The sequence below is a fragment of the Cariama cristata genome, unplaced genomic scaffold, assembly GCF_000690535.1.
Source record: "Cariama cristata isolate BGI_N322 unplaced genomic scaffold, ASM69053v1 scaffold18751, whole genome shotgun sequence".
In the NCBI taxonomy this organism is placed as follows: domain Eukaryota; kingdom Metazoa; phylum Chordata; class Aves; order Cariamiformes; family Cariamidae; genus Cariama; species Cariama cristata.
In genome coordinates this window covers 167,665-194,088 of record NW_009598934.1, presented here as the reverse complement: position 1 = coordinate 194,088, position 26,424 = coordinate 167,665, and the positions used below count along the sequence as shown (strand labels likewise).

Below are 26,424 nucleotides of genomic sequence, written 5' to 3'. Positions count from 1 at the left end.
AGAGCAGCAAAAGGGACAAATTCTTCACGTGCTGACTTCAGCTAGGCTTTGCTGGTGACCTCAAAGACTTTATTTTGCTCTAATAATTTTGAGGCAGCTCATATCTTCTGCCGGTTCAGCCTGGTGGCCTCCAACAATCTCATATGTCAGGCAGCAGACTGATTATAGCTTTATTTAACTTACTTTGTCTGTATTTGCCTTTCACGGAACAACAACGCAGCAATTCTGTTGTCTAAATGTGGCCGAAGAAAGGAAATTGTCCTGTTTATCCACAAACACCAGATTCTTGGGTTGATGCCAATCTCTGTAAGACATCAGTGGTGCTGATAAGCCAATAGTCATAATCACAGATCAGTGTTTTGCTGATGTTTTGGCAAGGTTTTGTGTCCAATATTGTTGACCCTATGCTTTTCCTATTATGTGCTGCATCCTTTGGCAGGAGAAAGAACTTCTCAGGGATCAGAATGGTACCTATATTGCAGCAGGTGCCTAAAACCCATTACGTTTGGCATGGCTTGTTCCTTTTATTCAGGGTCGTATATCAGGGTTCATCCCTCCTATGCAATTTCAGGCACAGCAGTATTAATCCTGCCATTTTACATCTCTGCAATTGGGAACGGCCTCACATTGCTGACATCTGAATTACATTTTAAACAACAATTTCCTTTGTTATATAAAACAAAGCCAAAACAAACACTGGTATTGGAGGCTCACTTTCTGGTTTAAATAACACAGACCTTTAAATGGATGAGAGCTATGAATCATTTTTGTGTAGATACTGGTTTGGGGTTGTTTACTTGCTTGTTTTTGAAGGATTTTGTTCTTTTTTTTTTTCCCCTGGCAATGTAAGTCTATCACTCTTGATGCAGTAGGACAGTTTGGAAAAGCTCCCTGGTCCCTCTTACCTAACTGTACTGTTACGAGATTATTGGATTCTCTTTTCTCTCCCATCCCCTAAAAATTCACTCACTAAAAGGGTGAAATTGCAGTGTATTGAATTGCCTGATATTGCACCAATTCTTTATTGCAGTATCTTCTAGATTTTAATAGCTACAGGCTTTGAAACTATTTTGGTGTTACCAAAGACATTTAATATCTCTGAACTTGCAGAAGGTATTTTCTGGCACTCAGCAATGACTCCAAAGCCCCAAAGAATTACACTCAACAGCCCTGGATTTCAAAGCCTGACATCACTGCGAGCAAGGAATACAAATCTATCAACAGGAGCAGAATTTTAATTGCTTTTGAATGATTCTATAGAATTCTAAAATTGCTTTGTGGGATGAAAAAAATCCCCACTTTTATCTGTGAAGAGGTTTTAATTCTGGTGAATAAAATAAGTGGCTGCTGTAATAATACGAGATTTTTTCCCTCTGACTGTGTAGCAGTTCCTTCAGCCCCTGCCTGCTGGGATTTTATCCTTGAGCAGTGAGACATCGGAGTTCATCAGATATTATACGTGGCAATTGCCAAACCAGGAGAGGCTCTTTGGTGGCTGGAAGATTTGTGCTTCTATTACGTTAGCTGTTAAAAAATGAGACCACCTGCATTCTTTTGCAATGTGACCTTCTCTAGCTGCTTGTATGCTGTGTTTTCACTGTGATCTGATCTGATTTTAAGGGTAATCAAAAGGCCAACAGTGCTTTAAAACCTAATAATACCTTGACTCTTGCTTTACAGTTTTTGGGGTTTTTTTTCTCTTTTTTTTTATGAAAGGAATGAAAACCTCTGCAGACGTTTGTACATCTGGCTTAGCTTCGCGTTAAATACATCCTCAGGGAGTGCTGGGAAATATTACTTCTCTTTAGAAGAGAAGTAAATGAGTCATGTTTTCCAAAATAGTTTTCAAGGAAAGGGATATCAGAAGTTGTTTGTATTTTCCTGTTTAATAGATCTGGTGAATACTTAAAAATGGTCTGCATCGCAAGAGAACACCAGAGTGTGAATATTTCCGTTGCCTTGGCAAATGGCAAATGCCTTTACAGCTGGCACGTATTAAGGGAGCGTGCATCCCTGAGCCCACCCCAGGGATGGTGCAGGTTGTGATGGTCCCTGCCCTGTCCCACCCCTCTGTCATCTGTGGAGTCAAATACTGTGGCTGTCCCTTGAACTGGTGTGGGGACGGAGCCAGGCATCCTCCTTGTGTGAGAGGTGGAGGAGAGCAGCATGTCTTCTACCCCGGGCAGGTTTGCAGGCAGAGCAGAAGGCTTTTTCCCCCTCCTTCACCTCCTGGTTGGATTGTAAGAGGGGTCACATCGATCTTTGGGGGTCTGGGGCTATCGGGTCTCTGCAGGCACAGTGGAAGGACTCTCCTGGGTTTCAGAGGGAACCAGATCTGGCCTCTTGTCCTATCTCAGCATTTCTGTTTGTGAATCAGCTGGAAGAATTCCGCTCCCCTGACCTAAACTATTCAGGATGCGCAAGGGAGGAATCACAGCAAAGAAGATATTCAGGATCCCCAAACTGGAGACCACAGTGGAGATGGGGAGCCTGTCCCATCTCCTGCCTCTGCACGTGGCTCCTCGCCAGAGAAACCCTTTCTGAAACCCCAAACAAGCCTCAGCCCAGCCCAGGCCATCAAAAAAGTGTTGTGTCCCCATGTCCACCCAAACCAACATCACCGATGTAGCTAAACCTTTCTAAAGGCTCTCAAGGACATTAGCAGTCATCTCTCAAGTGGAGCCGTAATAGCATCTAATACTGGTCAGCAATAACATTTCCGTAAGCAGGTATTAAAATTATTATTGAGCTTGTTTTAGGGAGAAAAAAATAAAAAGACAATATAGTATTTTCTATTTTAGTTAGCATTAAACTTGCAAAAAGGTGATTGGTTGCAGCATCTGAAATTCTGCATTGATATTTTTCCTGTCATTTGAAGCATGTTGATACTAACATGTATTAAAGTACAGAACACCTTCTTATTGAAGGCTTTAAAATATTTTAAATTATTTTCAGAAATAAACCTAGCTATTATTGTATTTTTGAAGGACAATTATTTTGTCCTTTCTTGCATAACTACATGTTTTAAAAGACATTTCTAAGTAATTATTTTTAAATTGTTTTTCTTCAAATTGACCATAACAAACCAGACAAATCTCTTCAGGATTAATTTTCCACCTAGCTGAAGAAATCAGCTATTGCTTTCTCGCTCCCACCTCGAAGCCGTGCTAGAACGGTTACCTGGATACCCTGCCTATAAAGGATGTATGTGCTGAAGCAATTTAAATAGCCTGATTTGTCATCTAACTGCAGACATCATTAGCCAGGCATTATTTGTCTGGAACATTGTGGGCTGAACATGGATAACTCCTCTGTGTTGAGGAGAGATTTAATTTAACCACCTTGTGACCAAATATTGCCTGTCTTGAGTGTGGAGCTGCAGCAAGTCTAGTGTAAGGAATACCAGCTGTATCTGGGTGGGAAATTATTTTCCTGTGGTGTATAGCTATTGGAAAAGTATTCTGCATCAGGCTGAAAACAGGCTCTTTCAAATGTGTTGTTTCAGAATCTACTGATTTGTTTAATTTGGGGCAAGGAGATAATTTTCACTTGATGGGGAAGAGGGAAGGGAAGGAAATGTAATTCTGGCTTTTGCTTTTTTCCCTGTAATTTTTCTCCTTGTCACAGTCTCCATTTCAATTTATTCCTCTGGTTATCGTCTCTATTTTTAAAATGGCAATTCCATCACTATGGAAGGACCCTATAAGCAGGTTTTTAAAAACAAGCTGATGAAATTGCAGTGATGACTTGGAATGAATTTTACAGCATATGATAGTGTGTAAATTAGAAAATAGTGACCTCTGGTAAGTCTTGCATGTCAGAAGGCAGAAATAGTTGTTTCCCTGGAATCTGACTACTGAGTGTGGTCAGGGAAGTAGTCTGTGCATAACAATAAGGAACATGTAAAAACAAATCTGAGCTTTAAAAAGAGGATTTTTTTTTTTTAGTTCTCAGGTACCTTTTTAGATCTGGACCGAACCTAGCATACTATATTAAGGCTTTAACCAAAATCAGGTTATTTATTATTGATTCCAGCATGATTTGCAAAAACTCAACTAGTGTCTAGAGATTTGTCAGGTAGGTTCGGTAGACCTGCATCCTGCCATCTAAGCTAATTCTGCAGCTACGGCTGAATTGCAGGAGCACCACAGTTGCATAGCTGCCAATTACATATTCCTGAACATCCTTCTTGGCAAATCAACTCCCAAATCATGTTCAGGAATCATAGTCTTAAATGAAGCATGGTTGCAAAATATTCTGCTGATCTATGGTGCAAGTCCTTTTCCTTTAGTCGTAATTGATGTTACAAAATATTTTATGGCTTCTGTCATTAGTATTCCCAGTTGGCTCAATCTACAATTTATTTCATGCTGTAAAAATGCTAAGAATTTTCTACTGATTAGCAGCAACAGTAGGGCATGTTTCTAGATTTATCAACATGGAATATTTTTGGGTGGGTAAGGAGTCTTTTGTCTTTGAAATAAAATGTGTCTAGACAGTCTTTTTTTTGTTACAAATCTAGCAAAAGGAAGGTACTTTGAGGTAGTAATTAAATTCTTTCAGTGACATACAGTCTACTATGCACAAGGCTTCAGTATAATGAATATATTTATTTCCACGAAATCTACAGTATTTTCCTTGCCATTTGTAGGACTCAGCATATAAATAATGCAGACCATGCTGTGCTGCTTTTCAGTTCATCCCAGGAAATTATGCCATTAAAAATGCTGCGGTTCTTTCAGGCGCACACAGGCACAGCAGGTAAAGAGAATATTCATGTGATGAACAGTGACAGAAGCAGCATCAGCTAATACATAACCCTGTAAAGCACACCTCAGACGATGAATTTATTTGCAGTAATTATAGCATGGAATGAGACTGTTGTTTAACTTAACATCATGGCAGTCAAACTATGACCAATCAAAGTGGGCTCTGAATATGTAACCCAGGCTTAGGACTCAGAGGTGCAAAATAAGGTGAAGTGAAATGAAGAGCTCTGGCAGGAGCCTCCCCTGCCACCCCAAATACGCACAGTTGATAAACGTAATGAAAATGAAACTTCATTTGAGCAGTTTTGGAAAGAAAAGGTCCCCATAAATTCCTCACAGACTTGTTTTTGTTTGTGAGCACATACCTATTTGAAATCTGCAATTCAGATGTTAAAATGTCTCCTCAGCAAAAAATAGCGGTCACTCTTGCAGTGTTCAGGCAGCAAAGATCATCCAGTGTATAAAAGCACAGTCGTGTCCCTCTGCTCAGTAAGGTAAAAGTGTTTTGTATGTTCAAGAAGGAAAATTTACCATCTACCAGTCCTAGGCATTACTTATGCATAAGCAGAGCTTTAGTACGTGTTGCAAATGGAAATCAAGTACATGATGTGCCTGGAAGGAGTTTATCTAACTATTTATGGGCTGATCACATTTTGAGCTAGAATTGACTTGGTTATTTTTAGTTAAACAACGTTACAGTAGTAGTTGCATGTATAAAGAAACAAGAAAATTCTCCTGCAAGTCACAGACCTTTCTTGCTGTATCTCATTTCAAACCTTAATGTCCCCACGCTCAGTGTCCCTGGAGGAGACGCTGAATCCCTAATGCCACGGGGCTGCCCGCCTAATTGCGGATCAATGAGTTGCAGCTCAGAGACAGACTTTAAACTCCCACAAAGCGGCTTTATGTGTCTTTCTGCTTTTCCTTCTTCCCTCCTAGCTATGTGCAGAGCACTCAGATGGGTTTTGCCAACTTGGAGACACCCACTCTGGTTTGGAAGTGGACCATGTCTGCTCTCTAGCAACCCAGGTTAGGTTTTCCAATCCCTCAGAGGTGGTACCCATGTGGAGTGCATGTCTTTGCCTGGTGGTTTTGGAAGAGATTGGTTTTCAGAGCTGCAGTTAGGTGTAACTGGGACAGAGGGACTTTGTGCAGCAGTGAATTCAGCTGAGCACAAGACTGATGTGTGAAAAGTTTTTGCTGGATCTTTCAGAATAGTTCAAAAAGCCAAAAAATCTCACTGTCTTTGGGGAAAAAAGCCTCAATCTGCCTTCTTGTCTTTATTTTCATGATGAAAATCAACAATTTCAGGCAGTTGCTCTTTGATAGGTCTTTAAAAAAAGTTCCAATAACTTTAGAGATGCAGATGTAAAACATAGCTACAGCATATCATTAGCATGAGTGACTATTCCTTCTTTCTAATAAAAGAGGAATGGAAAACCATTAAAACTCATGAAATAATAAGGCAGAAGCATATAATTTAATATGGTCATTTATTTGGAGATGCACATTGTGCATAAATAATCAGACGTATCAGCAGGGAATCTGCAGCCATCTAACAAGTTGTTTTGCAATTGTCGTCTGACCTGTAGATAAGTGGAAACAATGTCTTCATTAAACTTACAAAACTGAATATTAATCATTAGCAAAACCAGCACTGCAAGATGCAAGAAAAGTCTTGCTATGTCCCCCGGAGCTCTGTGTATGTACCTAATGGCAGGATTTAACTATTAAGGTCATACCAAAAATAGATCTGCTATTTGGCCACAGTGCTTACTGGCCTGCTAGAAAGGCAATAGGATTTAGGATGTAGTTTAAAGACTTATTGTATGTTGGGGGAGGAAAAGGTGTATCTGGAAATATGTCCTAAAAGACTTGACTTCACAGGTGGTGTCCAATAAAGAGTCCTTAGTGGGGATGAACTGGGTTTTTGGTGGGGATGAACATTCTCCTGAATGCACTTTCTTACAGACTGACTCACTCTGTTGCTCCCCCATCCTTTCCAGCAAGCTATGAAGCAACCTGTACTAGTGCAGAGCTTTTGGAAAGCATGTTTTCCAACCCTGCCTGAGACTGCTTTAGCCTGGTCCAGTCTGTACAGGTTTCTCCAGTGCCTTCCAATAGCACTGAACCAGGAGACTAATATCTACCAGTTGTGGTTTGTTCTCTTTTCCTCTTATTTTCTCCTCCAGGTGTAAAAGATTAAGAACAATTGAGTGTTTAATTTTTATAGGATTTCATGGAAGGGCTTTTTTTTTGGTTTTCAGTGTTCGCACTGCTCTGTCCTCTGCTCCCCATAAGCAGAGGTGGACCAGAGCTGGATGGTGGGAGCGGGAGGTGGCAATGCCCTCAGATTCCGGGGGCAGTCCATCTCACACTCTCAGAATGCACAGTAGTTATGTAGGTGAAATCCCTAATTTAAGGAACATGATTGATGTGATGGCATGGCACCAGTGTATGAGATGCTGGAAATCAAAGACTGAAGCTAATTTTTTTAAAGATGTGACTAAAAAGATGTATATATGTGTAGAAAATGGAATGGTAAATTTAATCCTGCTTTGCATGTTTGGGTCATTTTGCAGGTATTCCTGTAGGTGAGCAATGAACCCACTTTATTTTGTTTCCTTTGTTTTCCTCTTCTACTTGTTTCAACCAATAAGCCAGTTCAATCAGAAAGTGCTCTGACTGTAACTAATCCGGTAATACTTTCTTGACATTCATATTGCTGTTGATAATTTCTGTCAATACAATCATTGTCTGTGAGCTGCATGGAAAACAGTGCCCAGAAAAAAAGAAAAAAAAAAAAAAGGTTTCATTCTTACCAATATTTGTGATAAAATGAAGATCTTCACTCATCTTTATTGGAATTCACTCGGGCATTTGGTAATAGCAGCCTACTGGAGATTGCTAAGGAGGGAACTCAAGGGACCTGTAATAAAATACAAGAAGATGGCTTGTGTATTCTTTTTTATCCAAGATCTCAGTCCTGAAAGTGTCATACATACAGTGTGCTGTGGACAGAGCTGAAATTCCAATATAAATTTAAGACTCTTCTACTCCTGCTCTCGCTTAATGCTGCAATGTCTGCCTTGATATTAGCAAGAGCTGTGGAAGATGTCATGGTTGTATTTAAACTAAACACTAAACCCCGAGGTTATTTCTTCTGTCCCCCACATCCAGGCATGGGCAAGAACAGGATGTTTGCTGCCACAGACAGCTCATTTAGTTGTTCACTTTAACCTGCATCTGCTCCACACTCCACTGAAGTCAACGGGAGGCTTTTCCCGTGACTTCTCTGGCCTTTAAGTTTGAGTATGGGCAGGTCCGGTCCCAGTTTATGGACTGGCTCTGTCCTTCCTGATCCAGTTCACCGTGAACTCAGTGAGAGACCTTTCACTGAGTAGAAGGAAAGTTGGATCAAACTCGGAGAAAAACAGTATGTGCTGAAGCAATGAGATAATGAAGTCCAATGATTAAATCATGCGATCGCTTTGCTCTGCCATATACTTACCCTCACATTTCATACTGAAAAGTAGGAAGACTGAAATACAAGCGCCCTTGGCTTTAGGAAAAACATGGTCCTCTCTTTGAAACCAGACTCCCACAAAGCTCCTGTGGGCTATGCACACACATATCTATCACACTGTACAGTAGATAAGCTTCATATTTTGTAGACATTTAAACACAGTTAAAAATTCAAGGAGAGGTAACCAGATATGCACTGTTAGAGAAAAGCAGCTGCATGTCGTAAATCAGCACCATAAAAAAAATTTTGGCAACAATGTCATTTCACTAAAGGTTTTGCTGCACATCTTTTGCACATTTTTCCTTCCTTCTCTTGTCCTCCACCCTTTGTCTCTTTTTTCTTGTGCTGTTTTTTCTAAGCTCTGCTTTTATTATCAACCCTCGCATACTTTATTGTAATCTCCCCTTATCTTACCAAGCAACCTCAACACAGGTAGGCTTTTAAGTTTAGATTAGCCAAAACTAATTTCTAAGTCTTCTGAAGGGGAGCACAGCTGTTTCACATTGAACACTAACTCAGCTGAATCTCGTGGATGAAAAGTGTTTCACTCCGTATGCCTGTGCACACACAAACGCAGATACACGCACACATACATCTACCCTTCTGTATCTTCACCCCAAGTTTGAGTGGATGCGTTTTTGCGATCTAGCAGGTGTGAATTTTTCTCTGCGTCTTGAGCATGGGAGTTCACTGAATGCATTGCACTTAATGTTTATATATGTTTATATATGTATGTATATGTTTATATAAAAAAGCAACTGCCCTGAACAGCCAAGGTGGCGAGAGTCTTTCTTCCCTTGTAGTGCCACAGAGCAGGTCCCCTAACATCCTTCTGGTCTTTATTTTTTCATATGGGATATTTTTCAGAGATTTCAATAGGTCTTTTTTTACTTAAGTGGAGCAGGTTAGGCCAATACTGAACCCTTTTGAAATTCGGCATCTACTGTCCTTTTAAGTGATGGTCCTCATTTTTTTCCAAAAATACTGTGTCTATAATTAGGATTAAAGGAGGAGAGGGATAAAGCTCCGTGGAGAGCGGGGACTGCGCTTGCAGCCCTCAGCAGCAGGGCCCATGTGGAGACCGGGAGGTTAAAATCCTCCTTCTCTGTGGAGATGCAGAAGAGGGAAGAGATGCTAATACAGCTTGATTTTCCCCTGGGAGTAACACAGTGACTCCCCGTGGGCTGTGGAACGTTAACCCACCCTTTATCCAGACGGTTGCAAGCTAAAAGGACACTGAAGTGTAATTTCCAATGTAATTTGTGACTCATGTGGTGCCCTTAGTATAAAGCAGGGATTAGCAGTGGGGGTTTCAAGCCTAGAAGAGAAGTTTAGAGAGAAAGTAAAGTTTTTTATAGTTTTGTAAAGCAGCACAATTAATCTGTGAAATGGCTACAAGAAAGGGCTCCCAACCCAGTACACTCTTACTCATGCAATAAATGAACAACCAAGGTCAAGAAAGATACAGTTGGTTAATTCAAATTTAGCCAGGGAGTGAAACATTTGGGTTGATACTAAGATGGTCCGTGTATTCTTCCTTCTTGAAAAGTTAGGGCATCCTCTGAGGGAGGCTGAGAAAGGCTATTCCCAAGTACTTGAGAGGTTTCGGAGCACCCTGGAGTATTTGCATTTGTAAATCACCTTGGCAGCCACCTCAGAAAGTAGCTACCTGAGAAATTCTCAAAATGGCAAAGTGGTGATGTCAGCATATTCCCAAACATGTAAAATTTTGCAGGGGGGGAATAACCCAGGTGGGACACGTGTCTGTCAGGGGAAATCAGCCTCAGAGATGAGTTGATCAGCTCCTGGTTTTTGCAGTGGGATGGGGCCAGTGCCCATGCACAGCCGGGGAAAGACAAGCAACAAAGTGCTGTTCTGTATTCCTTATTTAGGCAAAATTCTGGTTGGGAAGGAAACACATTTAAAATGGAAGTTTATGCATGAACTGCAGAACCAGCTTAGGTTAAAGGGTAATTTAGACACCCTTCATGAAGATCGTGTTTGCTGACAGGAGGAGGAGTAATGAGACAGGAGTAAAAATAAAATAAAATAAAAAAGAGAGTGGTTGCATAGTTTGCTTTTTGTTAGAGCAATGAAATACCACACCGTATCAAAGTAATTCCCATTTCTTTTGTAACCACAAAGTAGTCTGAAACAGGCAATTACACCTCTTTCCAGCTCAGAGAGGCACATCACCCTTTGCCACACATTAAGGAATGTTAATAGCAGCGGTAAGGCAAGTTCAGGGGTGCGTGTGCTTTATTGGGAAATCACACCTCAGAGGAATTAGAAACACTCCGCCCTGGGGAGCGATTGTCTCAGAGTAACCACATGCCTGCTGTCCTCAGTGGTATAATTCTGGAAGATTCTCAGGATTTGGGGTTGAAACAAACTTGAAAAGCAAAATTTGTGGTTCTCCTGGCAGATGTCCCCCTCTGACCAGCAGAAGGACTGGGCACCAGTGCATCCTCTGGACCCCTATGCAGGGCACTCCTGGGGGGGGACTGGTGTGTAGGGGCTTGAGCTGAGCCATCCACTGGCACTCAGATCTGGGGTTTGCAAGAGGAAATTGCACAAGATGCTTCACTGTTCTGATCCCCTGTTTCTCACTTTGTACTGGATGTGAGAACAGTATCCAGACTTTGAGATCCATAGCTGGTAAAAGCAGCTCACTGAGGATTTCATGCTCTTTCATGCTCTTTTTTTTACATATTGGTCTATATATATACACCATGTAAGCTCTGTCCTGTTAATGATTTTTGATAGTAATCATTTATCTGCAAAATCTTGGGCACTTAACTCGGTGCAATTCAGTATCCAGTAGCCCTTGAATGGTAAACTGTAAATAAAAAGTCAAAAGTGTTTGACTTCTGCGTGGGTAGGTGGGAAGGGAGGAGGGAGCATGCCATAAGAGGGAGCATGGTTACTCCTTTGGGGTCCTTGGGAAAGTGGAGCTCTCCTACGGAAATGCAGACCCAAGACACAAAATAGTGAAATTTCAAAGGATTTTTCACTTTCCTAGCTGGAGCCTGAGCATCCTTTTATTTATTCTTCTAAGCCACAACAAAATGACAACCTCATTGTATGGCTAATAGAGAGGTGTGATTGTATTAGGTTTTATCCCTATTATGTGATCTTAAGAACTGCAAACATTTCATTTGAGAGAGAGAGGAGACATTCAAACTCTGAACTAGAAACTGTAAGAGGGAGCCTGTACCAAATGGGCTGAATACAGAGTGCAAACACTGTGGTGCTTCTAGTTGTGTCAGTATTCAGCCCAAACAACTTCTTCCAGTAGGACTGGAGAGGAAAATGTTGGGTCTGTATTGTTTATACATACTGCCTGTGGCCCTTCAGCCCATTCCTGTGCCTGGCACAGCTCAAACACCATTTCTGGACCACGACAGCTCATAAAAGTTGTCTGAGCTTTTCTAGATCTATTTATATTTCCCTATGTGGGGCAGGAGACACATTGCAGGCCAGGATTTGAGTCTTATTTCTGGTTAGTCTGGCAATATAAGTAAGAAAAGTAATTATTTTTTTGATTAGAGGAATTGCAGTGCTTTGCGTGGTGCAGTTATTTGGGTACAAGGAGCCTTGAGCACACCTAGGACCTGCAGACCTCAGTGCCAACCTGAAAGGTGACATCTGGGATCCAAAGCCTGTGGCCAAACTGACGTGCTTTTGGCAGAATGACACCTTTTTTTTCCCCAAAGTAGTTGTCGTGGGTGGAAGAAGAAGAAAACAACAACTGTGAGTCTGGAAGTGGATGGAGTGAGCGGCCAGAACCGCTGCGGGGATCTGGTGCTTATCACTGGCTTGTTCTTGCAAAGTGCTGAGCACAAAAGAGCTCCAAGGAAGTATTAAGTCTATGCTTGACTGTCAAGGACACACATAGTTCACTGGCTATATGTGTGCCCAAAGTTAAGCATGTGCTTAATGAGGCTAGAGTGCTTTGCTTAGGGCAGAGCTGAATCCTTAATAGCTCCATGTTTTGCAGCTTTTGCTGAAAAGCAGGACTAATATTTTCCTCCTTCCTGGGAGATTTTGAGGACAAGCTTACTAGCATTCATGGTTCTTGTAATGATAGCAAGGAAACTCATGAATAAAAAGGAAGAAGTTCTGTATCAATACATCAAGTTCACAGTAATTACTTTTTCCCCACCTATTTTGAACTGGAACCTAGTGTGAACCCTGGAATTTCAATGACACATACGTCATGTACAATGAAAAGAAAAAATACAACAAGCTGAAAGAAATTTGAGCTCTGCTATGCTTCTAATATGTTTAATGTTATTCTTCCATTAAATCCCTACCCTTAATGACCCCAGACATATTAAATAGCATTCTCAGGGCTGAAGAAATGCTTCAGACTTCTAATTTTACACATATTTTTCCTCCTGCGCACTCAGAGCTCTACAAATGTTATATATTGAAAAACCTCTGTAGAAAGTATTCTGCAGTCTTTTCCTGAAGAAAGGCTGAAGGTACCTGGGCTCACACTGAGCTCTATTTGCACTGCCTGTTTTTCAGAAATAGTTTTTGCAGCTGTATCATTTTTCATATTTGCAATTTATGGCTAGCAGACAATGTACAACAAAGCCACAAAGGGATAAATCAAGGGGAAAGATGACAGATATTATGGGCTTGGCATGGCAAAAATGCTCACACCACTTGTTTAAGAGCACAAATGAATCCAAGCCATACAGGGGCAGAAAATATTGATAGTGATATGGTGATATAGTTTCTTAATGAAGATACCTTAAAGAAAGGCACAAAATATCATTGTAGCACTTTATTAATGATGTCTCCTGATTATTTAGTTGCTACGAGTCTTTTTTCTCCCTGCTGTGGCAACAGCATTGACCATGTTAACATTGGCACTGAGAACTCTCTTGCTATGCTGTCAAGTACTTAATCTTTCAATTCCTATATGTCAAATCAGGTTTCTGTCTCAAAGATGAACCAAACCTTATTTCTGGATTAAGAATTTTTTTTATCTGCAAAGTAAATTAGTGACAGGAGCTTCCCAGAGCTTGCTTTTCTCTTCATACTGTGACTCATTTGTTTTTCTTTACAAACCTTGCTTTTTCTGGATGATAGAAAAACATTTCTAGCCAAGAGGCGCCACCACTTAGCCACTAGGACATCAGTGTTCATCTATTCTCCGTCCCGCTTCTCCTCTTCCCACCAGCATCTCAAAAGAGGGAGATGAAGATGAATTTGCAGCAAGACCCTCACCTTTGCACTCTTGCAATTCCTGCGTGCTTGTGCTGCCTCTTGCACAATCAGCGTACCAGTGTGTACCTCCCGCTGAGCATCTTGCACAGAGGGTAGGCTTCTTTAAATCAAGATATGAATACCTGAGCTTCTAATTTTGGAAATACACACTTCAGTCCCCACTACTGTGCAAAAAGCAGCCGTGCATGTTGTTACTTACAACAGAAGCAGCCCTGTACACAGCTTACAAAAGCAGTCGTGAAAAGGATCTTTGTTTCACTTACGGCAGTTTTCAGTGGTGCTGCTTTTCAGTAATAACCGAGATCAGCCTCTATCCCATAATGTTGGAAAAACTCGTCTTACCTCAAGTATTTTAAACTTGCATGCTTTCTAACACTGTGCCTGCCTCTTAAAATTTGAGATGTTTGTGGGGTGCAGGGGAAATACAGGCAAATATTATAAAGAATGACCCTACTTGTCTGGTCACGTTGTGTCCAGTGCCACAGCAGGCGACATCAGATATTGATGTATGTGTTGGATTATACTTTAAGTGCACCTACATACGTCCATCTAGAGTTTGGTAGCACTGGAGCTCTTCTCTCTGGTTTTGTATGGCTTACCTGCTTTGTAACAGCATTTCGTTTTGCTTTCTTTTCAGCTATCTTCTAAAAAAGAATAGTAATAATAGTAATAATAATAATAATACCTGTGAGTCTGCGATCTGACCAGGCTGAGAGTGCAGCCCCCAGCACAGGACCCCCCCTCTTTTTAGCTGTGTTCACTGGGAGCGGGAAGGGGACTGTCGGCTGTTGCACTGAAAAGCGCGGGTGGGGAAGACATCCTGACAAATGTGCTTACGCTAATATTTTTTTTTCCTTTTACTTTTCCCGTGGTGACAGGCAGCTACTTACTGGGCAGAGCTGGAAGTAATATTCTGAATTGCTGAAGGAAATTTTCCCAGTTGATCAAACTCTTATGTGTTTTGTGCTGATCAAAGATTCTCTTCATGTCTTATGTATCTGAAACTGCAAAAGAATGAATGAAGAAAAGAGCTATTCTTCTGTGCTGGTAGACAATGAAATGATGATTGGTGAGATTATGCCTTGACTTTACTGTCAGCACAATGTCAGTGAAGGCAATGGTATAGAGAGGGTACATTTTGAGATCTTAATACCAAATCCAGATCACTAGAAAGAACAGAAAAGCCTCAAAGAAGAGGAAGGTGTCTGGTTTTATTATTTTTATATTTTAGTGGAGAATAAAATGAATTTTTCATATTCTTGGATCATATCAGTTACCCTGATTATTCATCTCTTCATGTCATATCTGCGTGTGTAGTCAGGAGTGGTAATTCATGTTTTGCTCAGGTGAAAATCTGCTTCTGTATATATCTATATAGATCTATATCTCTATGTCTCATGCATGGGACGGCAGGAACCTTTCACTGGTGCTACTCGAAGCAGGGATTGGTTTTGTACAACCTTTTCACAAACACCCTGATCTATGTAGAAGAATCAGAGGTTACTTCATTGTCTTCTAGAAACAGCACTGGTTTTAAGGGGAAAGACTAAAGTAGGCTTTCAAGGCTTTGGGTTTGTTGGGTTTTTAATGAATTAAAAATAAATGAATTGTGCTTAGTAAAGAACAGGCTTCTGAGCTGAGGAATCTGTAGTCTAAAAGCGTTAAGGCTTAATTCCCAGGTCTTGGCTTGGGGATGCTCTTTTCAGGAATTGGAGCCAGTTGTTCTGGCATGTCTATCGCATGTATGCCCTCCTTGGAAAGGCACTTGGATCAGCTGCAGCAAGTCTAACTGGGATGCTTTTGCCATGATTGTGGAGCGAGGAGGAATAGGGAGACGAAATTAGAAGAAGAGTAAGGCCAGGACACAGGGACAAGGAGGAGAGGGCTGCAGCCATGGGATTGTGAAAGGACATTTTGAAGATCACATTATAGTGATGTCTGTCAAGAATGGTTTAGGTCTAGCTGATCTCACCCTGAGGCCAGGGGATGGGTTAGGTGACCTCCTGAGCCTTTTTTTCTTTGACTCCGCAACTAGAAATTGAAAGAAAACCCACCTTAGTATACTGTTTCCCTGTGGATTTTTTCTCCCTCTCCCCCCTGCTATCCTCCTGTGCCAGGTAACAAGATATTTATATATACAAATGCTCTTTCAGAAGCCGGTTGTCATTCTCTGCATTAGAAGTTTATGATTTATATTAAGCTAACTGGTTCTTGAGCATGTGGTGTTGTCAAGCTCTCTTCGTCTGCTCAGGAGAAAAGCACTCCAGGGCTGGCATGCAATTGCATGATCTCGGTATTTGTCCTTTTGGCGGTTTGCTAATTATTCCTATTGCTATCACATCCCAGTGCAAATTTCTGTCTTTCTGCTACAGTGAATATTCTCTCATTTTTTCTAGCTGCAGAACTGCTACTTAAACAGGAGAAGCCTGAATATCCTGCGGAGGCCCATATTGTCATTTGGATGATAGTGATGAAACGGGCCAAACATCCTTTCTGTACCACTTAAATTGCATGTCTTTGCATTCCTGGATTGGCCGCTCATTTTCGGGACCGTATTCTGCTCTTGTAAACAGCTCGTATTGTTCCTGGGAGTGCTCTTTGTAGCAGAATGCTTTGATAAAGCCAAAGCCATCAGCTGCCAAGACTCCATAAGGAGTCAGAAACAGGCACCAGATATCTTTGCTACTGTAGATGTAGCTGCATTAGCAATATCATTTATCTTTCTAAATACTTACTAAGCCACTAAAATGTATTATGAAATTAAGTGGCATTTTTTTCCACCTGTTCTAACTGGTGCCAAATGCATAGAAAGCCCTCCCAGATAATATGACTCTGCATGCAAAATCTAAATACCCTCCTAAGGACTGCAGCTGCCTCAGAGACATCTTCTTTTTTTTTTTTTTCCACAGGCTGCCTCCTTCACTTAGAATAATAAGCTTTAGATTATCTCAGGGCACTCTAGATCCCCCTGCTGCACAATCCAATTTGACATAAGGGTTGCGGGGCAGGGAGAAAATCTTGCAAGCAGACACTGGACTTTCAGTCTGAGTTTTCTGCTAGTACAAAGAAGTTCATAGGCAAGGGTTAGGAAGATTTCATGCCTGTCTGTGTTGGAAGAATGGCTGCCCAGACTTGATGCAGCCCCTGTGCTTTGGTTGCTTGCCGGAGCAAGGGGCTGCCTACAAAGCCCCACCGTGGTGCTTCCAAATGCAAGAAATCCCCAAGTCTCTCCCAGGCCACAAAGTAATTGAAACAGCAGCAAACTGCTGAGTGGCAGCCTTTTAGTCTTGTATTAACTATATTTTATCATTTAGGTAACACTGTATATTAACTGTTGAGCCTGCAACTTGGCTCCAGGACAGGTATCTAAACACCTTAAATGCTTCATGGAAAGAGAGGAAAGCTGCTTTCCAAAGGAGAAGAATAGCAACCTATAGCTGTGGGTAGACCCGGATAATCTCCAGTTATATGTTCCGATAGCCGAATTACCCTCTTATCAATGTTAGTCATGTCCCTGCCAGTGCAATTACCATGCCTGGTTGGCCTGTTACATCTCAGTGATTTTGCTGCTGCCGAATTTCCCTGGCCAGAGAAGGTCAGGGTCTCCATCTGCAAAATTATCTAACCCAAGCAAACCCCGCTCCCTGCTGTGGTGAAGCTCATTGTTGTGATCCATAATCATCCCTAATCCCTGTGGTTGATTCCCCTGATTATGTGTCAGAACAGGAGTGCAACCTATTTAAAAGAAGCTGTTTTCAAATCAGCAGCATGTTCTTTGATTAGTTAAGGTACGAGAGTTTGATACAAAAGGTGGCTCTGAAATGTCTCTGGACTGCGGCATAGGAAGACAGCATGTGTCTGTCAGGATAACACTTGACTCAAATTGGGCTGTTTGCCCTATTTTTTAGCTTTTTGGCTGCTGTACAGATAATAGGGCCCCTCCAGAGCGGAGGAAGTCTGGCATCGAGGCAGGATTCTTTCGAGTAATACATGGTCGTGGTGGGTATTAATCCTGGTAATTTAGGCAGGTAATGCGAGTGATCCTGGAAACTAAATATAGATTTCCATGTTAAAGGTTTAGTTTGTATAACGGCGTTTTCTGAAATGCCAGAGAGTCTGCAGAGCCTGCAGTCTCACTGTGGTGATAAGGTTCATGAATGGCAGAAAAAAAAAACAAACAACCAAGAAATTATTAGTGTTGGGTTTTGGGGATCAAGTAATTGGCAAAAAAATGTTTACAGAAACATTTATTAAAAGCTTGAGGCTTTGCATTATTTCTGCACACAAATCACTGTGTTGGTGTATCCAAATACTACTGAACACCAAAACAGATCCCAACCATAGCTAGGGTGGAGCTGACTCACCAGATGTGTTCCTGACTCTGTTAATTTATCAGAGTAGCTTTATTTCTTATACTTGTAAGTGTGACTTGCTTTTCTAGCCACAAGATCAGATCACAGTTGCATGTCATCTTGTGTCAATGCAAATGTGTCCCTGTCCTGTTTAAAATCATACTTTACTTCCCGTGTTTTCTCTGAGTTGTGCCATAGCAGGGAAATTTTCATGGCCTTTAATTTTCCTTTAGTTCTTATTTCTCCTCTACTAGTGTTACTGTGCTGATTTGTCTTTTCCTTATGCTGTAATTGGTCTGGTGCCACTGTGTAGTTTTTAACTGTGTGCAGTATCAACAGACTTCCATCTGTCTCTCCTCCAGAGCTTCCCCGCCTGCCATTATAAATATCTGCCAAATCTTTCTCCAAAGAGAGGATCACCAAATTCCCATTGTTTGCAAAATAAGAGCCTCTGCCAGAAATCCTCTCCCACCGTCAGCAACCTGTGCAAAACCTGTCCCCTGCACGTTGTGAGATGTTACTGCTGGCACTGAGGAGCTCTAACCATTACTTTAATTTATTGTCCCTCAGAAGCATACATTTCTGCAGAGGGTTTAGCATATTGGTCTGTTTGCTCAAATAACTCATTGTGTATGTCGTTTTATTAGAAAATAACCTTCAATAGCCATCAGGTAATAAAACCAAAATAACTTGATGGTTGGGTGTTTTTTTCCCCTTTAAAATGCAGTTCTGATTTAAAACATGCTGTGGGATGGATGGGTTCCAGTGTTGTTTTATAAGATACTTTACTTGACCTGGAAGGGACTCAGAGTGCGTACCCCTTTCCCAGTGTATCACTTAGAGACTGAGGGCCAGTTACCATGGCCTAAAGCTGGAGTAACTAATAGGACTTGCTGACTGTACATCCACGTTGCTGAGAGCAGAGTTTGATCTTCCACCTCTCTACACACATATATCAGAATAGATCATTAGAAGAATTAGCACCAAACCAGGCAATGCATTGATTAGATTGTGCTCACTAAAAATAGTAACCTTTTTAACGTGGATAAAATAAGATGATGTATAAACACGTTTGGACAAAGTAAAAAATGTAGATTGTTATGTAGGTGCCCTTTTAACACTGTTAAAGCCATTCTCATAACAGTCAATTGATTCCATTGATTCCAAGCTGTGTTAGGCTCATGTGGCTTTTTAAATTCAGTTGTGTACCTTAGGCTATGATCATCACACATGTTAGCATTTGCTGGTGGTTTGGCAGCTTACTGTGGCTGAGGAATTACCAGCAAATCTCTTTAGGTGCTGCTGCAGACATCAAATTAACAACAAATGTACGTTTGAATAAAACTCTTGACAGCTAAAGTCAGATCCGAGGAGCAAGGTTCCTGTTCTATCTGTGAGATATGGGAATAAGTCAGCAGAAAGGATGTTTCAAGGTTATTTCAGGAGAGGGTTTCATGTTTGGATCTGCTACATCTTAGTTCTGCAGAGCTTTGCAAAGGAACATAAGGAATGTAAAGCAACTTGAGGATAGATAAATCCTCTTTCCAGTCGACATTCAGAATAACCCAATATTTCCGAGAGACAGAAGGATGGGTACCATACTTGTTTGACATGGGCATGGACCATGGGGACTGTGGCTGGAGAGTGTTTTTCTGTAGGTGAGTAGAGGGAAGCACCTGAAGCACCAAAGAAACTTGGTAGTTTGTTTCATGATGTATAGTCAGGTTCAAAAAATACCAGTATTTCCATTGTCTAGATTGCACTGTGGATTTGGTGTCCATTTTTGAAGGTTTTAGGACAATCAAGTTCATGATTTTATAGGAGAGTGTGCTACCACTTAATAATACATTATGACAGGAGAGAAATATGTAGAAACAAGTCTAAGCCTGCAGGACAGCTATACTTACTCCCAAATAAATAATATCCCCAGCCATTGCCGGGGGTGGCAGGGAGCAAAGAGGAAAGTGAAATTAGAGAGACTGGACTATCGTGGCGGTGATGTGCTGGCCGCCCGGCGTGTCGAGCAGGCACCGCAAAGGAGCTGGGCTGGGGCTAGAGCTGTGCTTGCAAGATTGAGATCTAGCCCTTATTTGACTTTCTGGAGCAAGATTTTCTTGTAAAGGAACAGCCGTGATTTGTTTAAAGTCTTTGGGAGATAAAAAGCAGATGGCATTGATTAGCTAATTGGTAATATTTTCTGCAACTTATCAGCTGTGCTGATATGTTTAAAGTTTGCAAAAAGCTTGGGATGAATCCTTCTGTCTTAGTTTTGTTGAAGAAATTGAGTATTTTAAGATCTGGAAGGGAGGAAAAGTTATATACAAAGTGTAATTTTCTGCCCAACGGAAATATGTTAATCTTTTCCTTTGAATTTATATTCAGGGCTCATTTCTTCAGTTTTGAGGGGAATATACACAGCGAGGTTGCAGCTCTCCTAAATCTTGTCAGGATTGCTTGGAGTACTGTGTGTCGTGCCATAGGTTTCTGGCTCTCCCGTACTCCTCTTTATGGGTGTGCTCCTTCCCGTTTTGCATTTATTATGGAGACAAAGCAAAATATTATTTTTTATTTTATGCCAGGCTCACTTTTAGCTTGTCTCCTTGTGAACCTTTTGCAGACACAGCAGCGCCCTAGCAGGACTTCTGCCAAGTGTTGGCCACGTCTGTGAGCTCTGCTATGACAGTGATCAGTGTTGTTTTGGCCAGAGCATCACTAGAGTGCTGGAGGCCCCTCTGACCTTGAGTTATATTGGACACAAGTCAAATATCTTGATGTTGTCTCTATGATGGCAGTTGTTCATCATTTAGGATGAGATAGAGTACCTCACCAAGATGTTGATGTAAAGAAGAATGTCTGAGAAAGGATATCAGCTGTTCATACCATGCTGGTTGCATAGCAAAATCTTCATATAGCCAAAAACCATGAGACTCACCTGCTTTCTTCAGCAAGGTGGATACGGGAAGACTCACAGACAGATACCAGTCCCGGTAGTCATGTTGGTCTTTGTGGGAATGAGGACAGCTGGACACAGCTTTGGGTTCCCAACAAGCCCCATAGTTAGGGCTTGCTGCAAATTCTCTGGAGGTTTGAGCTCTGCACCTGCACCATCCCAAAGCCTTTAATGCAACAAGGTCCCGGTGCAGAAGCTGTGTTTTAATTGCCAGTGTGTAGCATGGGTGATGCACGAGCCATCAACTGGCCACCTGTGACAGCAGGGAATGAGAAAGAGCTTTGTTTTCCTCTTCTGGAGAGCTATCCTCCCTTGCAGAAGCTCTGCAGAACAGCTTTGCAGTGCTTATCTCCCATTTAAGACTTCAAAATAAAGCATGATGCAGGTTGAGGTGGAGCCTGGTCATGGTACTGGTCAACTGCCTGAGTTCTGCTCCATCCAAAAGCCATCAGGACTGGACATTGCCTAAAGTGAGACCAAGATTTGCTCCTCTGTTATGTAGAGCTTTCTATTTTCCATGGAGCTCAGTGTTGAAGCTTTAGCCTTTCTATTTCCATCAGAATGACATTTTTTATTGGTTTTTAAACTGAAGAAACAACAAATTCTGCATCCTTTCTGGAGCATGGTCTTGTTAATGTTCTTTGAAACATGACATGTGTCATGGCCATCAAACTGCAATGATCCCATTTCTTCTGAAATGAGAAAAACATGTCACTTTTGGCTCTAAGTAATACAAAAGGAAAGTCATATTTTAGATAGGAGCTGCATGGCTGCCAAAGATGAAAGAAAAATGTTATTACTTTTGGAAATTTCATAATTACAGTTAATGATAATTTAATGAAATGACATTGTCTTCACCACTATCACTAATGAAATGTTTGAGAGTGATAAAACAGATCTTGTTAAATAGAGCGAAAGTCTTGAGTAGAATAGCTTTGTGACAGCAGCCTGCATGCACAAGTCTTGAATTCCTTTTTTTTGTTACAGTAGTTTAAAAAAGAAGATAAAATGAAGGCTACATGGCAAATAATGCACACATGAAGTATTTAAAGGCCTTCCATTAAGCAATCAATACTTGAACTACTGAATAACGTGCTGATGTCTGAGTACCGCTCCTTAGAAACGCTAACCCTTCATTAAAACACTTTCCTTGTTTTTCTTTGCAGACAAACGAGAGAACAAGAAACCCCGCCTGACTTTTTTTATTTTTCAGACTATGAAAGACATAATGCAGAAATAGCAGCATTTCATTTGGACAGGCAAGTAAAATGGATTTGCATTGAAAGAAAAGTGGAAATATTGTGATAAGTTTCTGCACTTGACCAGCCCTGTAACTGAATTACTTTTAAAAAAGGGGAAAATGGAACAAAGGTGGGCAAACGCCATTGAATAAATGAAATGGTGGATGATGAAAGGGTAGATTAATAATTAGGAAATGTGTCTTGCTCTGGGAACGAGAAACCTGGCAATAAGTAATTCTCAGAAAGAAAGAGAAATGGTATTGGAGAAAACTTAAGAAATGAATTTCCTCTGTGATCTTGAAGTACATATGGAGAGGACCCATCTCCCGGGCAATATGTAGCAAGTGTGACAGGAGGCTGGCTCACCCCAATTAGCTCCAGGGCACGCAAATCCACACGAGACATGGGGGATGGTGTGAGTGTTCAGAGAGGAATAATTGAGATGGAGAAGGAGTTCTGGTTTCACAGCAAAAAGCTGGGGCCTTCCCATATCAGGAGCATATTTAGGCCACAAGTTAGTGGGAAGGAAAGGGCAATGGTGGTCATCCCATGCTCCTGTTAGCTGAAAATGTCCCCCCAGGCAGCATTAGTGCAGGGTATGGTGGATACCCCAAGTCTGGCAAGGGACTGCAGCCCTCTCAGCCTGCCCAGATTAGGAGCAGGAACTAATAGTTAGTGATGAATTATTAACAGTATGGCATTTCACAGGCTGAGCTAGAACTGAAGCATCTTTCACACTGTGAAGTGCCAAGAAACATCCTTCCAAAAGCTTGAAGCTTTGGGGCCACAAATTATTTGGGGCTACATGTAGTATTGCTGCCTTCTGGGTTGATGGTTAGGATAAGGGAACCCATTAGCAGGTTGCACAGGGTAGATTTGCCATTAAGAGCCATCCTGGTCAGATCCTTCAAGGATCTTCTATATTTTATTGTTGTTGACCTTGGTGTTGATCCCTTCTGCTTTGTATTTTATATTGCCATTTTAAGCAGATGGTGCTGTAGTAAAAAACATTAATGGAGTTCCTACAGGGAGGTATGTTAAATATCCACACACTAAGCAGAAAAAGCCATTGCTACCCAATGTAGAAAATCGTATCAGCAGACCGTAGACATAAAAATCCCACCTATGGGGAAGCTTTGTATGGGGACTTTGCTCTTTTACTGTATCTAATAGCAATGCTTCGTAGGGAGTTTTTAATGATCTACTAAGTTGGGGGAGTTTGTGGTAGAGAAAGGCTGTTCACCCAGCCTTTGCCTGTGGAAAAATTTTTAGACTCAGGGAGATGGTTTAGGTTGGTATAAGGGTCTTAAAACAGAGAGGAGAAGCAGCAAATAAATCAAACAAATACTAAGACTGTCAGAAAAAAAAATTACTATTAGATGGTATTTATGGAAGAAAGAGGCTGAAATCCCATTCCTCAAGTCATTAAAAAAATTGGTGAGTAAAATGCATGTTATAACAATCCTGAAGTAGCACAAAGTCAAAAGTAAGTTTCTACTGTCTCTTATTTCTGGAATTCTATGTATCTTCATTTTTTTCATGGAACAATATGTCCCCATAGTCTTCCATATTTTGCATCTCCTCCATACTATGTAGGCAAGTCAGAGCTGATCATATTCAGGACATATTTTGTAATGTATTATACGAAGGATTATCCAGTTTAACATTGATGGGCTTTTTGCTCCTTAAAGACCACAGATAAGTGTGTCTTCAGAGTGTAATGAACCTTCCTAAAACCTATCGCTATCATTATACTTTAATCCTTTACAAAAACTATTGCTTGCTTTCTCTTCCAGGATCTTGGATTTCCGTCGCGTGCCACCCGTTGCAGGTAGACTGGTTAACATGACAAGAGAAATACGAGATGTTACTCGTGACAAGAAACTGTGGAGAACATTTTTCATCTCACCAGGTAGTCTTGAAAATAACACTATATTCTTTCTATCCCACTGAACACGTACTTAAGGGAACGATGTGTAGATTGCTTAATTGCTCAGATATTTCTAATAGAACTGTCTTCTAGACCTTTGAATAGAAATAAATGTGGAGACATAGCCTGCAAAGAAGACTTCATTGTTTTGAATTGAGTGCCTTTTCCCCTTGACAAATTATCCACAGAGACAGGCTTTTATGTTCACAAAAGCAATGTATTCAACAAATGTTTTATGTAGAGCAATTTCTAAAGCAATTTCTTCTGTTGCTCTCAGTTTACCCAAAATCTTATTACTTAGCCCATTAGTTATTTAGACTTTTTTTCCTGCTGCAATGTGATCCGTCACTTCTGTTCATCAGACGCATTTATTTCTCGGTTTTGACTGGAGGACCAAAACCTAATTTTCTCAGAGTCATGTACTTCAGTTTTTATTACAACAAGAGTTTGAAAAAAATCAAGCAAATAGATGTGTAGCATATCCTGCTTCTAGTTCAAATTCTTTACTGAGCAGAGGCCAGAGTGGAAGTGACCTGAATTGTTCCCAGTCCTCGTTCTTGCTTTGAGGGCTGACCCCAAGAACCGATACCACTCTCTGTTACTCTTCACTCTTTCACAATGTCTGGTGGCCTCAGCCAAGGATGATGCTCCACAGGGCGGGAATTTTACAAACACAGAGTAAAACCATGCCCTGCTCATCAGAATATGCAACTGGAACAGGCAAAGATGGGCAAAGGGTGGGAGAAAGTGATATCATCTCTGTTTAGCATCTGGGATGCTGAGATGGAGAAATTAAGGCTCTGAGGTAAGGCACAAAAATACATGCTTAAGTATGTTCTTAGAGAAAGACTATGTAAGAAAGAAACGTTCAATTTAAAGCATGTAGCTATGTTCCAGTGAGCTTAACTCATATTATTTCAGCTGCGTGCAAATGTGGTTTGCTGAACTTGGGCTGTGACTTGTGTAACAGGCAATCTGGAGCAGAAATCTCTGGAGATCTTTCCCTTGCTCTGTGTGTGATTGGCCAGAAGCTGTTTATCCCAGATCCCTAAAGTCAAGATCCAAAGACTTAATTACAGTTTCTCCGGACATAACTATAATTTATTGCTGTTAGCTAGAAACCAGAGGCCTGTCATTGCAGAGATTTCTCTCTTAAAATGTTTACCACACTTTTGTGATCACCGATAAAGTCATTATTGTGGCTGTTGTTTTTAGCTTCATATTTATATTCAGCTCTGCAGGACACAGTTGAGCAGACAGTTATTTATTCCAGTAACTTCGCTTGTAAAATTCATTACATAATTACAAAAGATTTCATCTTACCCTGTGTTATGAGCACTCCAGTTTTACACGTACAGTTGTGGTGACAGTGGTGACAATACATGGTGACAGTGTTCACCAAACCTGATGTGCAGACATTTCTGCATGCTCCAGCTTGCTCTTGTGCCCCAGTCGCTTTCTCTCCCTCTCCCTCTCTGTCTCTCTCTGTCTACATTTTTCTTTTTGCTTGATTTTTTGTAGGCAGTCACACGCAAAAGATACCAAAAAATTGTTGTGACTGTTTATGTGCACAAGGTACTTTGGCTCATTTGAAATATAAGCCATTTTATTCCCATTTTAGCAAGTAAGACACAGATTAGTAGGTTTGCTTGCGTTTTAGTCTTCCGAGGTTATATATCAAAGCTTAGGGGTGAACTGGAGTGATTTCTGAGAATTACAAAACTGTACTCAAGTACTGAGCAGCTTACAGCAGCCAGAGCACGGCAATGCAGAGTTAAGGCTGCTGGTTCGGATGAAGATCTTTATCTTGTCATTATGAAATTCCAGACATCCAAGGGATGATCCAAGCATAATCCTTTATTCAAATTTATTTAGAGGCCTCAGATAAATTCAATTAAAATATTTGATTAACTATAAATCAGGCTTTTCTGGAGAATAAAATGCTTAAGCAATTAATTTTTCTTTCAATTTTACATTTCCTAAATCAATATACTTTGCTTAAAAAATGTTGGTTACTTGTCAGAGTTCTTCCACACAAGTCTCCAGTTTAATTAGTTGGATTCTCATTAACATATGCCCAGCCTCTGTCTTGTATTTCATACTGACCTTAAAAGGCAGGCATTAATTAATGCTTAATGAAAAAGTAATAAAGGTCCTAAATGAAGCATTTAGAAACAAATTCACAAACCTAGCAGACAGCTCAAGCAGCAGATTGAGGGCAGAAAAGGGAAAAGAGGAGGGTGGTGGGATGAGCCCCGCAGCCTGGGGAGGTGAGGATGGAGAGGGAATGGGGAGCCTGGGGAAGACTGGAAGAGGCTGACTTGTCCTCTCTAGCAGATGAGGAGCAGCAAAGTCAGTTGGTTTTGAGGGAGAACTGGTTATGAAGCTGAGAAATTGAGGTGTGATCTATAGATA

General features: G+C 41.0%; 1 protein-coding gene across 1 annotated transcript in view; it reads left to right on the top strand.

The window, feature by feature from the left end:
- Window positions 1-26,424, top strand: part of FAM20C (family with sequence similarity 20, member C) — a gene marked incomplete at its 5' end in the record, with an annotated part of 55,577 nt that overhangs the window by 20,638 nt on the left and 8,515 nt on the right. The window contains 2 exons of the mRNA XM_009709510.1: window positions 22,005-22,097; window positions 23,876-23,991. Coding sequence (XP_009707812.1) covers window positions 22,005-22,097; window positions 23,876-23,991 — 209 coding nt within the window. The remainder of the gene's footprint in view (window positions 1-22,004; window positions 22,098-23,875; window positions 23,992-26,424) is intronic.